Source organism: Alosa pseudoharengus, unplaced genomic scaffold, assembly GCF_046254945.1.
Source record: "Alosa pseudoharengus isolate Yale_2024_CS ecotype anadromous, Long Island Sound unplaced genomic scaffold, YU_APseudo_1.1 YU_APseudo_1.1_scf_15, whole genome shotgun sequence".
In the NCBI taxonomy this organism is placed as follows: domain Eukaryota; kingdom Metazoa; phylum Chordata; class Actinopteri; order Clupeiformes; family Clupeidae; genus Alosa; species Alosa pseudoharengus.
This window is the reverse complement of record NW_027468620.1, coordinates 23,749,712-23,771,197: the sequence shown is the minus strand read 5'-3', so window position 1 is coordinate 23,771,197 and position 21,486 is coordinate 23,749,712. Positions and strand designations below refer to the sequence as shown.

The following is a 21,486-nucleotide window of genomic DNA, read 5'->3' as shown; positions in this document are numbered from 1 at the left end:
GAGAGAGAGAGAGAGAGAGAGAGAGAAAAAAAAAAGAGTTAAAGGAGAAATGTGCAGGTGGGATGAAGAGGGTCTCAAACGTGACTCACAGTCACCACCTGAGGGCTCTGGATACAAGAGGATGCCCATCTCGTCCAGAACACCCCCCCAAACTCCCTTCCCTTAAAAAAAATACTGGTCCTTCATTCCTGGTTCTCATCAGGGGGAAGGTCTTTAGCCCCCATTCACCCCTCTCCCTCCCCCACATGAAGCAAAAACCAGTAAATCGGAGATCAAATCACCATGCTCGACCATAAGCAAAGGGCACCGAGGTAAAGTAAGCGGACATTTAGTGTTTGACAACAGTGGCCCTTTAAAGAGACTTTTTTTTTTTTAAATCCATGGAACAGATGTCAGGGTTGCCGCACGACGCCTCGGCTGTCGATACTCGTGCGGCTGCCGCTGGAGCCGCTGCGATGCTTGACTGCTGAAAAGGTCAGACTTGATGGGACGGTTCGTACGCAGCCAGCCAGCCAGCCAGGGTGTAATTATGCCTGCGCGTGTGCTTGGGCTTTGCACCTCTTCAGAGTTGTTTTTTTTTCTTCTCCCCTTTCCTATCTGGGAAGCGTTGAGCTAATAAACGCAGAGTAGTCAAACGGAGAAGTGCATAAAGAATCAACTGGAGGTGAGGAGGGGTCGATGCAACTCAATGTATTTGATTGACCTCAGAGGCTGCATGGCAGATAGCGAGACTGAGCAAGTGGGTAAATGTGCATGTGTTTGGGTGGGTGTGTGTTTGTATGGGAGAGCGAATGTGTGCAGGCTTCTGTTTGAGGGAATGGGACTAAAAGTTAAATGTGAGCCTGTGTTTGAGGGTGTGTATGCAAATACTGTATGTGTGTGTGCGTAGTGCATTACATAAATGTCTGTATGTCATGGTGTGCAACTACGCGTGTAAGCAAGATGATATGCTGTTGTGTCTCTGATTTGTTATGTTTGTGTTATATGACCTAGGCGTATGTGTGTGTGTGTGTGTGTGTGAGTGAGTGAGTGATTGAGAGTGTGTGTGTGTGTGTGTGTGTGTGTGTGTGAGTGAGTGAGTGAGTGATTGAGAGAGTGTGTGTGTGTGTGTGTGTGTGTGTGTGTGTGTGTGTGTGTGTGTGTGTGTGTGTGTGTGTGTGTGTGTGTGTACCTGCTCCTGCTCTAGGGTCTCTGTGGGGCTGATGGGGGAGGTGGTGGAGGCCCTCCACCAGCTTCTTCAGCTTCAGGTCCACATGACGGCTGTTCAGCACACCTGCGAGAGGTCCACACACAGGTGAGTAAACAAACAAAAACACACACACACACACACACACACACACACAAAAAAACCCCTACTGCACAGACACACATACAAACAAACACACCACTACACAAACAAACATCTACACAGAAACAGCACTGTGACGGATGACGGGGACATAATCGATGACTGTAAAAAGTCATCGGGACAAATGCAGGGCTTCCAATGGCACACAGACAGCATGAGGACACAGGGAGACACTATGGAAGGGCCGATGAGAGGGGGGACAGTGACCGTGTGTCCTTCTTTATTTCCACATGAATACAGAAGGGGAGATAAGGAAGCGATCGACACGGATAGCCCTCAGCGCACAATGGCAGGCGGCGGTGGTGGCGTCTGGTAAAAGGAATGCAGCGCGGCAACAAAAGCGATGAATATACAGGAGCTGATAGGACTGGAGGATATCGCCAACAGGCAGAGGGGCAGAGATAGTCACAAGCTGCTGGGTAAACTTGCACGAGGAGATGTCTCCCCGCGACATGACAGCCCTTTCCCTGCCTCATTCCATTCCTCCCTCTCTCTCTCTCCCTCTCTCTGAGTCTGTCCATCTTAATCTTTGTCTGATGTTTGTCATATTTTCCCAGGCACCCTGGGCCATCTCAAACACACCTGGTTGGTAAGATACCCTCTTCAGCCAGAGCTGCTATGCTGTTTGAGTTCTGATGTGGCCTCCTTCACCAGCTCTCCTCTCCTCTCCTCTCTTGTCCTCTCCTCTCCTCTCCTCTCCTCTCTTGTCCTCTCCTCTCCTCTCTCTCCCTCTGCCTCCATTCCTCCTCGTCTTACACTACCTCTGTCTGACCACACGGTGAATGCTGGCCAAAAGTGCCTGGCACAAAGAGCGTCCTGTTGGCTCCGTGTTCTGAGGCCAACATTCCGGAACCCTCGTGCTCGTCTGGTCTGGCCTGCTCCGGTCCCTCTGCAGTAATCTCGCCTGGGCACCTGAAGCCAGGACCTGGGCTCTCTAGCGTATTCCCTTTATCCTCCTCCTTTCTACCTTTCTGCTCTCCCTTCTCCCTCTCTCTCCAACTCAGCATATTTCAATTCCCCCTCTTTCCTATTTTCCTCCTCCCCATCCATTTCAATCTGCTCTCCCTCCATGTAGATCCCTTTCTCCCCCCTCTTTATATTTTTTTCCCTTTCTCTCCCTCTCTAAATTCATTGTGCTTATCCTGCTCTCTCTCCCCCTCCCTCTCTCTCCCCCTCCCTCTCTCTCTCTCTCTCCTCCAGCTGCTCTGTGAAGCTGCTCTCTCAGGCCCAGTGATGGTGGCTCTGGCCTTGCCCTCCCCTGGCCCTCGCTGTGCGCCAGGAGCCGGGGCCGTGCCAGCGCACTGGGCCGGGGGAGATGAAAGAGCAGGAGGGAGGCCGTTTCATCTGCAGCCCCCCTACAACACACACACACACACACACGCATGGCACGCATGCGCACACGCACATACACACACTATCCGCACACACATGCGTATGCACACCATGCCACCCCAACACCACGGGATGCATTTATCACTCTATGGCAGGGGCTCGATAAGGGAAGGGGTGTGTGCGGGGGGGGGCGTGTGTGGTGTGGGGCGGGGTGGGGTTAGGGCGACTGGGGGTGTCCCAAAGTTTGCTTGCCTGCAAAACTGCCTCAAATCTCCACAAATGAAAGGCAGGGAGGAGGGGAAACTGTGTAAATACCAGCGAATAAAACATCAGAGGGGGAGGCAGGCGGCGCAAGCAGCACGGGCCAGCCGAGGATGCTGGGAACTTCAGAGTGGACACAGCCCGAGCCCTCTCCGCCAATTTGGTCCAGTGAAACGGGCAGATATGTAAAGCGGGAATGTGCTAACGGGGGAGGCTTATACAATGAAGAATAATTTCCCCCCGCATAGAGCGGCGTGAGCGTCTCTGTTGAGTGTGTCTCTGCCAACTCGGCAATAGTGCCTGATCAACAAGTAGGTGACAGGAAACACAACAAGTCTGGGCAACACGCAAAAGATAGTCAGCAAAACTGTTCACTTCAACTTGTGTGCGTGTGTGCGCTTGTCTGTGTACGTGTGTGTGTACGTGTGTGTGTATGTGTACGTGTGTGTGTACGTGTGTGTGTGTGTGTGTGTGTGTGTGTGTGTGTGTGTGTGTGTGTGTGTGTGCGTGTGTGTGTATGTCTGCGTGTGTGTGTGTGTGTGTGTGTGTGTGTGTGTGTGTGTGTGTGCATGTGTGTGTGTGCGTGTGTGTGTGTGTGTGTGTGTGCGTATGAGAGTGTGTATGTGTGCGCCTGTTTTAGGCAGGAGAAAAAAAGGACAAAATAAAAGAAAAAGTGTAAAATAAATAACAAGAAACAACAGAGAGTGACAAAAAACAAATAAACTGAGATATTGGCACTTCAAAGTGAGAGAGACAACTCATGTCTCCCCGTTAGCGGAGCCATGGCTATCTCATATCTGCAGGAAAACTGCAGAGAAAAACAGCTAATTAGTTACCTCCCAATATTTACAGAAAGTGTTTTAACGCAGATATGTTTTGTTGTCTGTAGAATGTTGTGCTGGATTTTAATTAATATTCAAAGTTCTGAAAAAAAAAAAAAAAAAAAAATCAGAAGCCTTCATAAAATAAAAGCATAAACAGGAAACGCTTTTCTCTTCTTTTCAACTACTAAGACATTTGTTTTAGTTTGGAAAACAGCCATTGAGTGATGCCATGCTAATTTGGCTAGGCATGCATACTGAAGCAGGTCAGAAGAAGTAGAAGGGAGTATCAGGGGAAGGCTTAATAGTTAGTAGTGAGAACAGCACACAGATGCAAGAAAAGTACAGAGCACAACTGAACAGACATCTGATGTCCCGAGTGACATCTGGGAATTTGGCCAAATTAGCAATAAGGTACACGACCCAGCACACTAGTTCCAACAAAGCCCAGTGGTGAAACCATTTTTTTTTTTAATTTCCAGTGAGAAAATGTGGTCTTTTCTGTCCAATAGCTGGTTTGTTTTTGAGTGCAATGTCAATGACTTAATTCAGATGTCTGTTCTGTGCTCTATGACAATAAAAGGACCAAAACAGACACAACACAATCACAACCACACTCATTCACCCACACAACAAAGACAGCTTTGACAGGCCATGCACAGGCAGCCCAAGTGTATGCCCCATTACCCAATGCTGCTAGGTCACTGGCGGGGTTAGTAAAGTTGTCCTCCAGGACGTAGGAGTACTCGGGCACCTCCTTGAGGTTAGTATCTACGGCAACAGCAGCCACGGCCGGCAGAGGAGAGATGGTGGCGTGGACAGGGGCAGCAGCAGCAGCAGCAGCAGCAGGGGCTGATGTGAAGGCAGCTACCGAGGCAGAGGCCTGACCACCAGCGACCACCACTCCTGCCATGCCCTGCCCTTCAACACCACTTCCACCACCTTCCTCCACCATCTCCTCCTCCTCCTCCTCCACACCAACACCAGCACCGCCTGCTGCCTCACCATCCACCAGATCTGTGAGAACATCGCCATGGCGGCGAAGAGAGAATGGGTGCATGTTAGACCAGAGGGAGGGAAGACCGACAAATCAGATTGAATTCAGTGGTTGCCCATGCTACAGAGAAATGTTAGTTCACTTAAGAACAGAAGTGGTGACAACAACATTAAATGCCCATGTAAGAGAAAAACACACCAAACATCTTGCGACACACATTAGACATGCACTTAATATTACAAATCAGTTACCACCAGACAGCACTGTTTCGGAGCTGACAAGACACGGCAAAAAATAACACTGTCGATCTATTCTGAGTAATATAGGAAAACATAGATTACAAACTTAGATGACACAATCTTGGTTACATCATTAAGCTTAACACATTGGGTCCAATATGATAACGCCACACAGTCCAGCGACTGCTAGGTTTTCAGATGTGCATTTCATCCACTGTGGTTATATGTATATGTATGTATGTAAACAGAATGCACTGGGTTGAGGACTTGTCAGCTGACGCATGACCCAGTTTTTTTTTTTTGCTGTTCTCCTCCCTGTGCATCTGACTAGAGATGCGCGGGATGGAGATGCGCGGGATGGAGATTTCCGGACGCGGTCTCCTCCATCTCTGCGCTCTGCCAGCCTCTTCAGAGTCTCTCTTCCACATCCGTGAGGCTCCCGATCCGGAGCCCAGGCCCCTCCGCTGGCTTGGCACTGTGCACTGCGCACTGTGATCTCTTCATATTGATCTGATTCAGTCATACAGTTAAGCGAGGCGAAGCAATCTCAGAAAAACACACACACATACACACACACACACTGGTGCTCACAAATCTACACACACACACAAACACACACGGCTGGCATGGCACTTGATTAAAACTTGTATACACACAAACATGCACACACACACCCACACACAATAAAATAGAACCTTGTATGTATCCCTAATGCTAATACTGTCCACAAAAAGCATTGATTTTCAAGAGGCATTGCTGAGTAAATTCTATATAAAGTTTGCTGCTAACTGGCCAACACTTAACAGACTCACCAAAACAGTACAGTTTCCAATGATGACATCAAACTAGCTCACTAAATGAATAATTTTGCCAATACTTTGAGGAGGTCTCACTGTAGAAGCTATTCTTACATTTACAAGGTTTCCAACCAACCTGAATTCAGGAAGGAACAACACATATGTGACACTACCCTTCACATGTAAAAATTAATTACTAATGAAAATAAAGTCATTAAAACTATAACCTATAACAACTTGCCATACTGGTAAAAAAATATAAAAACCTTCATCAGGTTAAATGAAAGAAAGTGTCTGGCTTACAAATATACAACAAACAACAAAATTAACAATATTCAATTAAAAAGAAATAATTAAAATGATTTATCATGTTGGCACACTAACCACTACACCCTACCCTTCCTACACACACACACTTACTCTCTGCATAATTTGCTTTGCATGATACAGGAGACGCACTGCTCAACTAGGCAACTCTAATTAAAAGAAGGCATGGTGGCAGAGTTTGCAAAGTTTGCGGGCAAGCAGAAAGGTCTCTCTCTCTCCCTCTCTCTCTCTCACCCTCCCTTGCCTCCATCATCAGCCTCCACACCCCCCCACCCCTGTCGCAGGGCCGTGAATTAAAGGGTTCTGAGTGGAGCACCAAATAGCTGGGATTATGCGTTCTGCACGGCAGGTCTTGTGCAGCGGGCCTATAGCGCTTGCCTCCCAACTCCATTTTTAATGAGATCCACAATTAGCAGAATTCAAAAAGCCAGAAAGACTAAATAAACCCCTGGCTTTCTTGCTGACCTGTTTTTGTGTGTGTGTGTGTGTGTGTGTGTGTGTGTGTGTGTGTGTGTGTGTGTGTGTGTGTGTGTGTGTGTGTGTGTGTGCTGTTACTTATGACAATGGAAATTAGAGCGCCTGCCATCATTTACTTTTGTTGTCTTGTTTTAAACCGGCCGAGGCACGCATACGAACAGACAATGTGAAACACGATTTGTTTCCAAAGCCCATTTTTCTTCTCGTCCATTTCGCCGTATGTTGTCAGTGCTCTGTGCTTTATTTCTGGAGGCAAATAGCACTCGGGGGGCAGAAATGCATTGTGGGTGTTGGGTAGGCGGTCGGCGAGGGGAGCGCTGAAGTGTGCAGGGCCGCGGTGACAGCGGCTGAATGGAGGACTGGCGGGGAGGTCGGAGTGGAGCCATTAAGAGGCCGAGGCGGAGATGAAGGAAGAGAGCGGGAGCGTCAAAGAGGGCCAGATGAAAGAGATTAAAGGCTGCGAATATTGTGTCGCCCCTTGAGCTGTGAAATGGTACACACACACGCACGCGCACACACACACACACACACACACACGCACACGCACACGCACACGCACACGCACACGCACACGCACACAGTAGCCAGCGGGAAACAGGAGCCACTGCTGTAGCGGTGAGCAAATGTTGGTCATCATACATGCAGAGATAAGAGCAATCTCAATAGGAACGAGGCTTTAATAGATGAAGATGCCAATGACTTTATTACTACAGACCACGGCAAAAACAAATATCTGCCCCCCCCCCCCCCCCACCCACACCCCCTCCTCATTTAACTAGCGATGATAAGGCTCACGCTCAGACAATCCTGAGGGAAAATTCTGCAGATGAAGTTCCAACCCAAAAGAGGCACGGCTGGTTTGGTGGGTTATTTTCGTGCCGCTGATGCGCACACAGGCACAACGAGTCATTGATTGGTGAGAACATGGGCGTGTGTGCGTGTTATTGCATACACGCCTGTGTGTGTGTGTGTGTGTGTGTGTGTGTGTGTGTGTGTGTGTGTGTGTTGGTGCGGCCGTAATGAGGACCAGCAGGTTACAGAGGAGGCGAATGCACAGAGACGGTTCTTGTGGGACTCTTGCCAGTGGTAAAATGCACTTAGTTTTTCCTGATGTATTTCTGAAGGATTAGCAGGGAAGCCTTCTGCTCGAACAAATGGAAGTGTATCCCTCTGTGAATGCTTTCAAATTAGCCTGTGCACTGTGTGATGTGTGTGCATTCTTGCTTGTGTGTGTGTGTGTGTGTGTGTTTGTGTTTGTGTGTGTGTGTGTGTGTGTGTGTGTGTGTGTGTGTGTGTGTGTGTGGTGTGTGTGTGTGTAACCTCACCAACTGGTTACTTCATCAAACACTGGTTTATTGAAATAAACAGCACCACTCTTGAACTAATGGGATGACTACAGCACATTAAATGAACACAGAATAGTCACTGATGAACCTAATATAGCACAATATTGGTTAACAGCTGAATGTGTGAATGCACTGTTTACATGCCTATAAATACACAACTGCATGACATGTGACATATGCAATATGCTGTGTTTGTAGTGTGTGTGAATTTGTCTATAAATACTGTGTGTCTGTGTGTTGTCTATTTCTGTGTGCATTAAATCTCTTTTTTTTGTGTGTATATATAAGTGTGTGTATATGTAAGTGTGTGTGTGTCTGTGTGTGTGTGTGTGTGTCTGGCTGAATGAAAGCGCTCCAGTGCTCACCTCCAGCTGCCTTTGACCTTCCTTTCAACTTGCCGGCCGCTGATGTGGCTGCCGCGTCGGCTCCGTAGATGGGCAGCTCGGCCATCTTCACGCCCGAGCGCGCCTCCGCTATCAGCTGCCTGGCGCGCTCCCGCAGCTGCCGCCGACGTTCCTCATCCCGCTCCTGCCACACACACACACACACACACACACAGAGAGAGAGAGAGATAGATAGCGCCTATTGAGCACTTGCCATCTTGGTAATTGACAGAAATGCCATTTTTCACAAGCCTGCCCCATCCCATCTACCCCCCCCCCCCCATCCCCAACACACACTCCCCCCACCCCATCTCACCCGCTCACACACTCCACGCTCTCTCCTTCAACACTTTCCTCCCAATCTGATCATGTTGATATGCTGGTCAGTTTACCTGCATGGAGGGGTTGTGTGTAGGGCCAAATAAATAAACACACACACACACACACCCACACACACCCACTTACTCCGCAAATACACACACAAACTCAAACTGATATATATATATTGACACTTAACACACAATGTGTGTCAAATGTTAGTGGAGCTTATTTACACATAATCATCTAACTGTGCCACTTCTTGCCACACTCCATGAACAAATGACAATCCTGCATGTGTGTGTGTGTGTGTGTATGCGTGTGTGTGCGTGTGTGGGTGGCATGCACTATGTGAGTGAGAACATACATGTAATATCATGTTATGTCTCATTATTGCACAACAATCTAATTTCATGGATGATCTCATCTTGCGCAAATAAAAAAACAATTACAAGTGCTTCCCGTACTTCCACTACAATTACCACGCCTGCTCAATATGAATGACAATACTTCCCTCAAATTAATACCAAGTGGCTTAAAACAGTATCTAACAGAGAACTATTCCATCCACCAATGATTAAATGATATGACAAGAGGACTTGACATTTTATAGCTATTAATAATATGGGGAATGTGCTCCAACATGTAGGCAAAGTATTGGGCTTTTGAGAAAAGCATGAGTAATGCATTCAGTTAGCTTCCAGATATCACCTCACTCACCCAGTGTGAGAGTGAGTGTGCATGTGACGGCAAGCATAGCATAGCGTTGTGTCCAAGAGTCAGATGACAGGAATGGGTGCTTGGTGTGTGTCTGTGTGTGTGTCTCTCTCTCTTTCTTTCTGTGTGTGTGTGTGTGTGTGTGTGTGTGTGTGTGTGTGTGTCTCTCTCTCTCTCTCTCTCTGTGTGTGTGTGTGTGTGTGTGTGTGTGTGTGTGTGTGTACATGTGCGCACAGCATGTTAGCTGCAAACAGTATGGGCTGCTGAAGAGGCCACACCATTTCAATTTGCTCCCCTCTCTGCTGACGAGTAGCCATATTCTGTTCTCCCATCACTGTGTACTTAGTGTGAACCTGAGCTCTCCACAAACAAACACACATCCACACACACCTCCCCAGAGGGCAGTGGTTAACCATTCTGACTGAATGCTATATCCCTGCATCCCCCTCCCCCCAAATGAACAAACACACACAGATTCACACACACACACACACACACACACACACACACACACACACACACACACACACAGTTTTCATCAATTTTTTTCTCTCCCTCACTCCCTTAATCTCCATGTACCACAATGCTTTAGGATTTTCAGCACCGGAGAATCCAAGCAATTCAGGCTGAGCATTAACCATTAACAAAACAAGCACCGAAAAACTAATTAGGTACATTTCTCCCATTTCCATGTAAATTGTTTGTTTGTAGCCATTGTTTGGGAGGACAATGAGTTGAGATGCAAATGAGCGCATCCGAATAGCATCCTCCTAATAGGAGTCTGTTCAGAGGCAGTGGCCCTAGGGCCGCAACACAATCCTCTGGGGCTCAAGTCACATTTAGCCACTTCTGAGGGCTTAGCAAAGGCCAGGTTACAACTAAGCACAAAAATGTACACAAGAGTTAGCTGCTCAGTGTGTGTGTGTGTGTGTGTGTGTGTGTGTGTGTGTGTGTTTGTGTGTGTGTGTGTGTGTGTGTGTGTGTGTGTGTGTGTGTGTGAGTGAGTGAGAGAGGGAGAATAGGAGAGGACACAGGGGAGACGGCATAAGACAATGGAAAAAAAAACACAAACACACTCACACACATACTCTTTCCAGTTCACAGGCATGTGCTCTGTTTTACTACTATTACTACTACACTGTTGCTAAACTGTAAACTGTTCACTTCACTGCAGGGTCGCCAGTACAGCAAACTAGCTGTCAAAAGCAAAAGACATGTATCTCTAAAAAGTACTGTTTATAGGTTTCATTTTTGGAAAATGGCCTTTTTTTTTTAATCAGATACTGGACTGCCCACGTGCAGTTTCTTTCTGAAAGTGGGCCGCTCTGATGCCCACTTTCATTTGCCCATCTGAACCCATGCCCACCCAATGACTTGCGCCACATTTTGAGATGCTTTCATGCCAACTGATTCCTGCTATTTAAGAGGGGGGGGGGGTCACAGAAGCTGTTCAGAGTGAAGTGAGGGGGGCAAAGGGGAGTAGAGGTCTGGTTCTTTGTGCGGAGTTGTGTCGGTGGCTGTTGTGGCAGAATGTGAACGCACTGAGCTGAGTCTCCATTTTCTCTGACTGTTCTTTTCACCAGCCTCCCTCAGCACTGCCTCCCCTCAGAACCACAGCAGACAATGCAACAATTAAAAATAGACTCCAGAGGGCTGTGATTTGTGTGTGTGTGTGTGTGTGTGTGTGTGTGTGTGTGTGTGTGTGAGAGAGAGAGAGACAGAGAAAAAGAGAGTGAATGTGCAAATGTATGTGTGTGTGTAAGAGAAAGAAAGAGAGAGTGTGCGTGTGTGTGTGTGTGTGTGTGTGTGCTGGCGATTCTCAGCCAAACTCACAGACCAAGCACTGGGAGATGCCAGGCATGGTGAAGTGAGGAAGTCCAGTGGGTCTGGAGGTGCCTGCATGCCTGCCTGCCTGAATGACGGGCTGGGTGCTGGGCCCACTGACAGAGGGCCTTACATGGGCTGGAGAGGCCAACAAATTGGCCTGGCCTCTGAGGAGTCAATGAGACGTGGAGCCCAAGCGACAAGAGGTTTGGGGGTGGTGTGGTGTGGTGTGGGGTGGTGTGGGGGTTAAATGAAACAAGAGCCCCTTAATTAGGTGAATACTGATTCTGCAATTGACTTCATTTCATATTATCGGCATTGTTTTCCCCCCCATTCAAAATGTGGTATTGTTTTATTTGTGAGCAAAAGGATGGCTATTTGCATTGCAAAACAGTTATGACAACATAACATGTGCGATAGGACCGCGAGAGGACCGTATTCTCTAACTGCATAACTGCTCTATTAATATACTGAAGCTACAAGAAGGAATAAAAAACGGAGCTGCCGGAGCTGCTTTAGTGCTGGTTATCGCCTACTTCTGTTCTTCATCTGACCGCGAAAAAAAGAACACATACAAAGAAAGGTCTAGAACTTTCTCCTTCCTGCCTCCCCCCCCCCCCATTGTCTCCCGAGCTGGTCTGCAAGCCCCAGTTAATAATGTAATATCATTACCAGGTCTTTTCCCTTATTCTCCGCTGCGATAGGAAATCTCTGGGCACCCTTGCGGATATCATTGCTGTTAGACAGGAATGCATTGGCCTTGGCCGAGTCGCGGCAGCGAGGGAGGAGATTCATTGTGGTGTTAGCCATTTGGAGAAAATGAGAATTCTTTGCTTGTCCAGAGGCAAGGATTACTGTTGCTGCAATGCATGCCATTCAGGAGGCCGCGGAGTTTAGTGATGAGAGACTGCTGTAACGAGCCGGGGCCTGGGAACAGACACAGGCAGCAGGGAGGCCAAATGGAGCCTCAGATGCTGGATGAATTTTACATGCCATTTTAATGGATGAAACTAGTCTTTTTTAAATGCAGAATATGCACTATGCCACAGTGATAATACCTGGGTTGTTTTTAAGGATCACAAAGCTACACATAAAATTAGGTAAAAAAAAACAAAAAAAAAAACCTGTGGTATGTGTAATAACTGCAAACGTCCCTCGTTCAAAATTATTGCAGAGACCAAAAGTAAACATGCTATTTCAGACTGAATAAACTCATTATTACTATTTTTCTGAAAGAGCAAATCATTGGTGCACTTAATGCAATTTATTAAAATGACGTTTCAGTCCACTGTGTGAATATTCATGAATTAGAGCTTCTTACTCACGACAAAATAATTACTCAATCAAATACATAAAATGGAATGCAGCATTTACACTGACAAAGTGGCCTGCGCCTGAAAACTAGATACATCACTAGATTATCACTGAAGACATGAAATGCCATTTCAATGATGGCAACGTGAAATGATTAGTACCTAAGCTGTTAAATATACTATATATAAATGTATACTGTGACATATGATTTACTACTCACAGATCCCAATAAAACTTTTCACGATATTTTGATCAAATAAACTGCACTTATATAGATAGAATATATATTTATAGAATAAATAACTTACTTAAAATAAATACTAAACTAAAAAAAACGTACTAAAAATAAATACTAAATCAGTCTTTAGAAGTAAATAACACCACGGTGGTTAATTTGCGAGCTGTGTGTTCTGCTAGGGCGACCCAGAGGCTCATGGGCTTGGGATTGTCGGGGCACAATGCAGCTCTGGAGCCACTGATGTCTCCCGACTACTGGAGCTGTTGGCCCCCATTGGTGCCTGACTCATCCCAGAGACGAGCTGCCCAAATGGGCTTCAAGTGGCCCTACTTCAGCTACACTGGAGCTTGACCGCCGCACAGTCTGCAGGCTGGACATAGATGGTGGGGTGGGGGGGGGCGAGGAGTAGTGGGGGTGGGGGTGGGGCAGAAAAGAGGAGTAGTGATCAGTGGCCCATCCAGCCCTGGAGCTGGTGATCACAGGGATAATGAGAGCGTCAATGAAAAGAGAAAAAGAAGAGCATGTGGAAGAAAAGAAAGAGTAGAAAAAGCGAAGGAAGAAGTGTCCGGGTGGCGGAGGACAAAACTAAAAAGTTAGGGGGAGGGGAGAGGGATGGGGTGGGAGAAGATTTAGTCTCCCTCAAAAGAATAAAAAGCCAGAGAAAAACACCTCCACAAAAAAAAAAAAAGCCCGAACACCCAGGGCGGCCTGTAGAGAAGTCTGCCGGAGTGTGAGGCCCAGAGAGAGGTGCTCTCTGTGGGCCGAGGCTCGAGGTGCCTGTCCCTCTGGCCTGGCTGCTCTTTTTGAAGGAGAAGACAGGAGGAGAAAGAGGGGAGGGGGGGGGTGCAGCGAATGGTGTGTTTGTGGGGATGAGAGGAGAAATGGAGGGATCGGGGTGGACGTGGGGGTTTGCGGAGGAACGGAGGGGACTGTAGGGGCTGGGGGGGGGGGGGGGTTCAGTGAGCCGAGGCTGGGGCCTGGGTGTTGCTCGGCTGGCCAAGCGTGCCGCCTGCTGCTTAAAGCCGCGGTGCCAGTCGGCCAGCCAGGCGACCAGCTGCTATGCCAGCCACTTGGGTGCGGGCAGATACATTTGTCACAACACAGCCAGTGTTCAGGGGGTTTTTGGGGGGGAAGGGGAATGGGGTGGGGGGGGGGTCACAATCCCTTTGCGTAGACAAGATGACTGTGTGAATATGCGGTGCATATACCCACAGTAATGCCTGAACACACACCCCCACACATGCACACAAACAAACACACACACAGACACACACATACACGCACACACACGCACAGTCTGCTCAGCTGCAATCACTTCTAGATGGCCAGGCATACACAAACAAACACATAAATTGGAATTTAATTAACCTCACAAACAATTCTGCATTCACTGAGGGAGCCTACTTTGGCAAACCCTGGACGGGGACATATGCTGTGCACCTTACACTCACCACCATTTGCTTAAACACCAACAACTAAACCACTGTGGAGAGCAGCAGTACAAAAAACGGGGAAATTTTTCTCCTTTTAAGGCGACTGGGGAAAATAGAGTCACCGTCTTGACCTTCTCTCGCTCTCTCCCTGTCTCACTCCCTCGCTCCCTCCTTCCTCTTTTATTTTTCCTGTCCACCTTTCTTTTCCCCTTTAAATGGAAAATAACAATCTGCTATGATCTCTCGCCCGGCTTCCCTTTTCCCCCTATAATGAGAAAACTTCACCTTGTGTCCTTTTGCAATTCTTCCTGAAATCTTTTGCTCTCTCTCTCACCCTCTCTCCCTCTCTCTTTTTGTAGCGCTGTTGCTGTTATTCCAACAAATCCAATTACACATTGTTGAGCAGCTAGTGGAGTAAGCTTATTGAGGAGTGTCGCGTCGCTAAGTCGCGCCGTGTGTGTTTCAGTTTGTAATGTGGCCCGCACCCACGCAAGCCCTAGCCCTGCCCAGCACACACAGCACCACACAGCACAACACAACACAACACAACACAACACACACACACACACAGTACGCAGCGCCGTGCTGCAGAGGTGTCAACTTAAAATGCAAGTAAGTCGGCCGAACGGGGGGCTAATCCCAGTCACTGCTCCCCTGCAGCCAAATTGTGGGGCACCGCTGAATGACAGAGTGAATGGCAGAGATGCGGCGGACGCTTATCACCGCCCGCCAGATGGAGGCCCTGGATCAATGCACGCGCCCTGCGATCAATGCATTTGATAAAGAATTAAGGGGTGTGTGTGTGTGTGTGTGGGGTGGGGGGGGTGGGGGGGGGGGTGTTGGTGGTAGAGGAGGAGGAGGAGGAGAGGGAAGAGAAAGCAAAAAAAAAGAAAACTGTACATGTTATCAAAGAAACTTGTACATGGCATAATTATGATTCTGCATGTGCATTCTGATGATACTGGGGTTTCGCAGGCACCGGCTGATAATGAAAGCGATAGTGGGGGGAGTAGCTGGAAGGCTACAGTGTCTGCCCTTACTACAGGGAGGGAGAGAGAGAGAGAGAGAGAGGGAGAGAGAGAGAGAGAGGGAGAAGGAGAGAGAGGGAGAGGGAGAGAGAGGGAGAGAGTGAGAGTGAGAGAGAGCGTGAGAGTGAGAGAGAGAGAGGGAGAGGGAGAGAGTGAGAGTGAGAGAGAGCGTGAGAGGGGGCAGAAATCTTGTGAAATATTTTTTTTTCAGGAGGAAAAGAAGAAATAATTAAGGGGGGGGGGGGGGCAGGGGCAGTTATATTGTGTGTGTGTATGATTGTGTGAGGATCATGGCAGTTGCTGTATATGTGGCTAGTGGCAAGGTTTGTCCTGTGGGAAGATGACATTTAAAACACCTCAGCTATGCGAGGGCATTCCAGAATGCCAGCGACACTTAGGCGATGGAGAGAATAAGAGGAACGAGTGGAGTAGCAAACTGACAAGGAGGAGGGGGGTGGGCTTAGAAACAAATTGGGTAGGAGGGGTAAATATGGGGGGGGGGGGTCTCTGTAAACACCCTGAGCAATTATAAAGCAGTAGAGCTCTAATGAGAGACAGCAGAGGGAGGGGAGACCAAACAAGCAAGAACGCAGGATAAGGAGGAGGAACAGCAAAAAACACGCACACATACACACACTAACAAACACACACACACACACACACACACACGCTTATGAAGGTAAATAAATGTGCAATAAATAAACAAAGGGGGACAAGTAGTCACTGCTATGTCTGTATGTATGTGCATGTATGCGTGTGTGTGCATTCGTGTGTGCATATACGTGCACGTATACATGTACGTGTGTGTGTGTGTGTGTGTGTGTGTGTGTGAGACAGACAGGTGTGCTGGGAAAATGTTGCCCTTATGTCAGGCGCAAAATCAGGAGAGAGAGAAGTGGAACTGGAAGAACAGGTAGGCTGCCCTTAAAGTCACTTGGTAATTGGAAGAGTTTGCCCTTTTCACTAGACAAGGTAATTATGCTGTACCCTATTCACCTGCACTGTTCAACAACAGCAACGCAGCAGACACGCTGTGGGCGGGCTAGAGCTGCTATTTCATTTTCACTCTCTCACTCACACACACACACACACACACACACACACACACACACACACACAGAGAATGAGTGTAAGTGACTGTGTGTGAGAGTGAGAGTGAGAGTGAGAGTGAGAGTGAGTGAGAGAGAGAGAGAGAGAGAGAGAGAGAGAGAGAGAGAGAGAGAGAGAGAGAGAGAGAGAGAGACCTTTTGTAATATGTTGCATTGTTTTTTCCCCCTCCAAAACTGTGGACGTCCTCATAACCCTAATCTCTGAAAGTACATTTGGGACTAAATGGAGTGGCCGTGAAGCAAGGAAAATGTGTTTTTTTTTAAAAACATTGTTTTTCTTTTTTAATTAAAGTGCTCTGTCCATTTCCCACTGTCTCAACTGACTGCAAAAGGAAGAAAATAGAGAGACAAACTGACTCATGCATTAGCAAAATCCACTGGATTAAACAACTGTAATTTCACATTAAATGAACATTAAATCTCAAGCCCTTAAATCTCTTTTTTTCTTGTTTAATCATTCTTCATTATGTATTCATTGACTCTCAGCCCATCTCACAGAAAAAGACAGGGAATGGTGTAGGATGAGGAAGGGGAAAAAAGAGAGGGAGGAGAACCTTGTTGTTTTGGAAAGGGGGAAGAAAGAAAAGAGGGTAAAAAAAGAGTGTGAGTGTAGAGTGTAGGGATCATCTGCTACTGTAAGGCTGGAAGGTGTGTGCACTGTGTGTGTGTGTGTGTGTTTGTGTGAGTGTGTGTGAGTGCATTCACAGGGGTAAGAGGGAGAGAGAGAGAGAGAGAGAGAGAGAGAGAGAGAGAGAGAGAGAGAGAGAGACAGCAAGTGAAAGAGCGAAAGAAAAAGAGAGAGAATGTGTATTGGGGGTATGAGCAAGTATTTGTGCATTGGTGTGTGTGAGTGTGCATATGCGTGTGAGCTTGTGAGTGTGTGTATGTAGCAGTTGGAGGCACAGAGCAGTTGCTGCTGATGGCTTGATCAGTTTGTGCTGGCATAAGTAAGTAAGTGTGTGTGTGTGTGTGTGTGTGTGTGTGTGTGAGAAAGAGAGGGGGTGGGGGGTCGAGAGGGGCACTGAAGGAGCTGTCTCTCCACTGCAGATTCCCAATTTTGAGGGACCCTTTGATCTCAGTTCAAGCCAATTCGCGAGCATCAACTGACACGGCCGCATGAAACACCCTGATGCTCACTGCGGCCCCGGCTCCCAGCCTGGCTAAACTATTTGGTTTCATTAGGGGCAGATTCTTTAGAGAAGAAAAGAGAGAGAAAGAGGGAGGGAGGGAGAGAGAGAGAGAGAGAAGGAACGAGAGAGTGTGAGAACGCAACAAGGAAGAAAAAAAAGAAAGAGGAGAAGAAAGGCATGAGACAAAAAAAAAAGAACCTGCTGAAAAACTCCTTAATGCCAAGATCCCTAGAGGAGAGGTGTCTGGGAGCGGAGGTCGGTCAGATAGTCCGTTACTTATGGATGACCAGGAAGAGGACACTGCTGCCCTCTTCACACACATCTCCACATTCCATGCTAACTAACAGAGAAATGCTGTCCGATGGCACGGGGCTTCCTGATTGCTCCTGACAGGCGAGGAGAGATGATGGGACAGAGGCATTGTTTGCTGGTGCCCATCCGAGCTGAAGAGGGCAGAATTAAGCTCGGATGGCCTAATTGGCCCATTTAAATCAGAATCTCAAGCATGCACAGTGAGCCAATTGGTAGGACACAGTCCCCTTTTGCCTGTGCCTAGTCATTACGAGCTGACATCCAACCTTTCCGCTCGGACAAGATTCTCCACACACAACACACACACACACACACACACACACACACACACACACACACACACAGAATTGAGAGGTACAGAGACAGAAAAAACACAGGCAAAGACATAGGGAGGAGTATGAGTGGGGAGGATCATGAATATGGATGGATCCGAGAAGAGAGCCCTCTGATGGAGGAAGGCACTCACTTACAGAGGCACACCAGAGCAATGCAAGTGTCCAGGTCCAGACGGAGGAGACGTCCAGCACTATTACAATCACACAGCTGGAGTGATGACGCAGCTGGTGTCACGAAAGCAATGCGGTCAAAACACGCCAGACAGAGATAAGAGTTGAACAGATAGAGAGAGATGGGATGCAACAGAGGGAGCGAGGGAGAGAGAAAGAGCACTGGGAGAGAGAGATGAAAGTGGTGGATGGGGTATGGGGGGGTGAAGGGGGGCCTGGGAGTTCAAAGGTTTGTTCTGTTCTGGTACCTCCACCCGTTCTGGACGAGGGTCACAGGAAGCCCAGAGAAGAAGTCACCTCTCTGCCACCGAGGGGGGTGGGTAGAGGGGGCGAGGGGGTAGTTCTGGCCAGTGGGTGGAGGTGAGGGGGGGGGTTTGGGTGTGTGTGTGAGCGAGGGGCTGGGGGGGGGGGGGGCTATGGAGATCCTCGTCGGTGAAAATCAAACACAGCCCAATTAAACTAATCATAACGTGCCAGTGAACACGAGGAAGCTCACCTGGAATCTGCGCGCACTTGAGCGAGCCTCTCGCTCGCTCTCTCTCTCCACCCGGCCCTGCGCCCCTCTCGCCCCTCTCTCAACCCTCGCGCGCCCGCGCACTCATAATTACCCTGGCCAGAGCTCTGTGAAATTGCTGTTCTGATCTCGCTAATGGTTGAGGAAACTTGAAAAAGGAGGGGAAGCAGGAAAAAAAAGGGGAAGAGAGAGAGAGAGGGAGGGGGGGGGGAAAGAGAGAGAGTCTTCTTCCCTCCTCTTCCTCCTGCTGCCGGTCTTTGGGAATTTAAGAGAGTATGGACAGTACGTTTAAATAGTATGGGTCCTTCCCCCTTCCCTCCTTTTGTGTTAATTGTCCCTTTTCTTTCTCGAGAAGTTTTACTGGCCTTTTCATGTCTCATCACCTTCACCCTTCTGTGGTCTTCCAAAAGCTGAGAGAGAGGGATAGAAAGGCCTGGAGGGAGGGAGAGGAAGGGATGAAGAGAGAAGGATAGAGAGAACAGGAAGGAGGGGGAGAGAGGGAGGGGATGAGAGAAACAGAGGGGCTGTGCGGGCGGCCTAGATGATGTGACTTTGGGTTTGCGCTGGACCTGCACTCGAGTAGAAATGACACGCGCTGCACATGGAAGAGGGAGCAAAATAAGGTGGAGGTGACGGGGGTCCGGGAGGGTGGGGGAGGGGTGGGGTTGGACGGGGGGTCTGAGGCCCTTTTTTTTTAATGATTGTTCATTAATTACCAATTTGCTTGCGGCGGGGGGCATGACATTACAAGGGATCTGGCTAAAAGTCCTAATAGATTATGAAGGCCACCTAGGAGGAGAGGACCCAGGAAAGTACAAAACAATTAACACTGTTGCGCCACTATCAAAGGCCTCAAAACACTGGGGTCTGAGTGGGGAGACTTTTAAAAAAAATTGACAGGGAAGGAGAAGGGGAAAAAAAGAGAGAGAGAGAGAGAGAGAGAAAGTCGGGGAGAAAAAGAAAACAAAACTGGTGAACTCACATCAAAAGAAGCAGTGCTCGTCAGCACGATGGGGCACAATTAGTGTGGCACATGGAAGCACATGGCCGAACCAAACCAAAACCCACACACACACACACACACACACACACACACACACAGACACACACAGTCAGACATGGCCAAGGACTCCCAGTCACAGTGCTGATCAGTGGGGAGGGACCCACACAGGAGGGCAGTGGCACACAAGGCTGCCCCCAGACAAAGAGCAGCCGAGCCTGGGCAGAGCCGAGCAGGAGCCTGCTGCCCACTCACCGCTTTCACCCTCCACTGGGCCCACCAAGAGTCCAGAGCCCGGAGCCTGGCCCAGCCCCTCTCATCCACCCCCCCCCCTCCCTCACTCCCTCCCTCCCTCCCTCCCTCCCAATCCGACTCCACTATTCCAACCTCTGCAGACCGCCAGCACCCCCTACAACAACGGCCACAGTGATGAAGATCAGGGGGGGGAAACTCTTAACACCACAGCAACTTTGACTACACCCTCCGTCCTGTGTGATTTTTGGGCTGTGCGTCTCTCTTCCGGGTTGGGAGCAGAGCAGTCTGTGGGAGTGCTCACCGGACCGCGGAGAAGTTCTGACTCGACCCAAAAGAGCGTGTCTAAAACCGCTCTAGACTGGGACGCCACTGCTACAGGCAGCGAGAAGCGCTTCAACACCCCAGCGCTTGGACCCTCTCTTCTTCTCTCTATCTCTCTCTGTCTTTCTCTCTCTCCCTCTCTCTCCTACCCCACTCCATCCTCTCTCCTTTCTTACCCTCCCTCATTTCTTCCCTTGCCCCCACCCCCCACTCTAAGCCCACCCCACCCCACTACCGCCATTACCCTAGAAGAATGAAGCCAGATTTAATTGAATTAAAATATTCCTTATGCACGCTAAACCACAAAGCCGCTACTTAGCACGGGGGGAGAGATACATAGGCGAGTGGGGGCCGACTGCCGCGATAACACAGAGCCCGGCGATTTCCGCGGCCGCAATCAAAACAAGACATCAAGTAATCTAATCTAAATCGCTGACAATTATCAGAGCCAAGAGGGAGGAGGGGCTCCTTTTGATCAATGGCTTTCCTATTAAAAAGTGAAACAATTCAATATGCTACCTTTGCTAATGCAGTGGAGGCTCATTAGGCCGTTTGTGTCCTTGGAAGAAGCAGGAGAGGTGTTGGAGGCACGGGTGGGGGGGGGGGGTGGAAGTGGCCCAACTTGGAGGTGATCTACAGGACGAAGGCCCGGCCCTTCCTCTTCCACATGGGAGTTCTCATTTCTTTTTAAATAACCCCCCCCCCCCAACTCGCTGTCTCTCATCTTAAAGCCTGCATAAGGCCAACACAGCCCCTGATCGCTTTGGGGGGAAAAAAAATCTTAATTTTATTTCCTGTCAGAAGATTTTTTCCTCTTTAACCGGCTGCTTTTTTTAAAGGTTGTCATTTATTTCTAGATTATGCTGAAATGGTATTCCTTGGGTTCCTTCTCTACCCCTGCCCCCCTCCCTAACTGGAAACATTTAATTCAAGGGCATCTCATTGCCTTTTAAAATTCAGACGGCAGAGACGTTTGTGCAAAGCTGCGGCTTTTTAGATATTTCATTACCGAAAGGTATTCATTTCATTGCTGAAATCCCTTGTCATAACTCTCCACGCCTGCGCTGGTGTATCGGACTTTTTCTCCCTTTTTAAAGAAAAAAAAAAGAAGAAGAAGGAAAAAACACAATGCTGAACAT

At 48.4% G+C, this 21,486-nt stretch overlaps 1 protein-coding gene across 1 annotated transcript in view; it reads right to left on the bottom strand.

Moving 5' to 3' along the window:
• Positions 1 to 21,486, bottom strand: part of ehbp1 (EH domain binding protein 1) — a 156,379-nt gene that overhangs the window by 37,937 nt on the left and 96,956 nt on the right. The window contains 4 exon segments of the mRNA XM_076285956.1: positions 1,172 to 1,222; positions 1,224 to 1,273; positions 4,450 to 4,779; positions 8,311 to 8,473. Of these exon segments, the coding sequence (XP_076142071.1) occupies positions 1,172 to 1,222; positions 1,224 to 1,273; positions 4,450 to 4,779; positions 8,311 to 8,473 (594 nt within the window).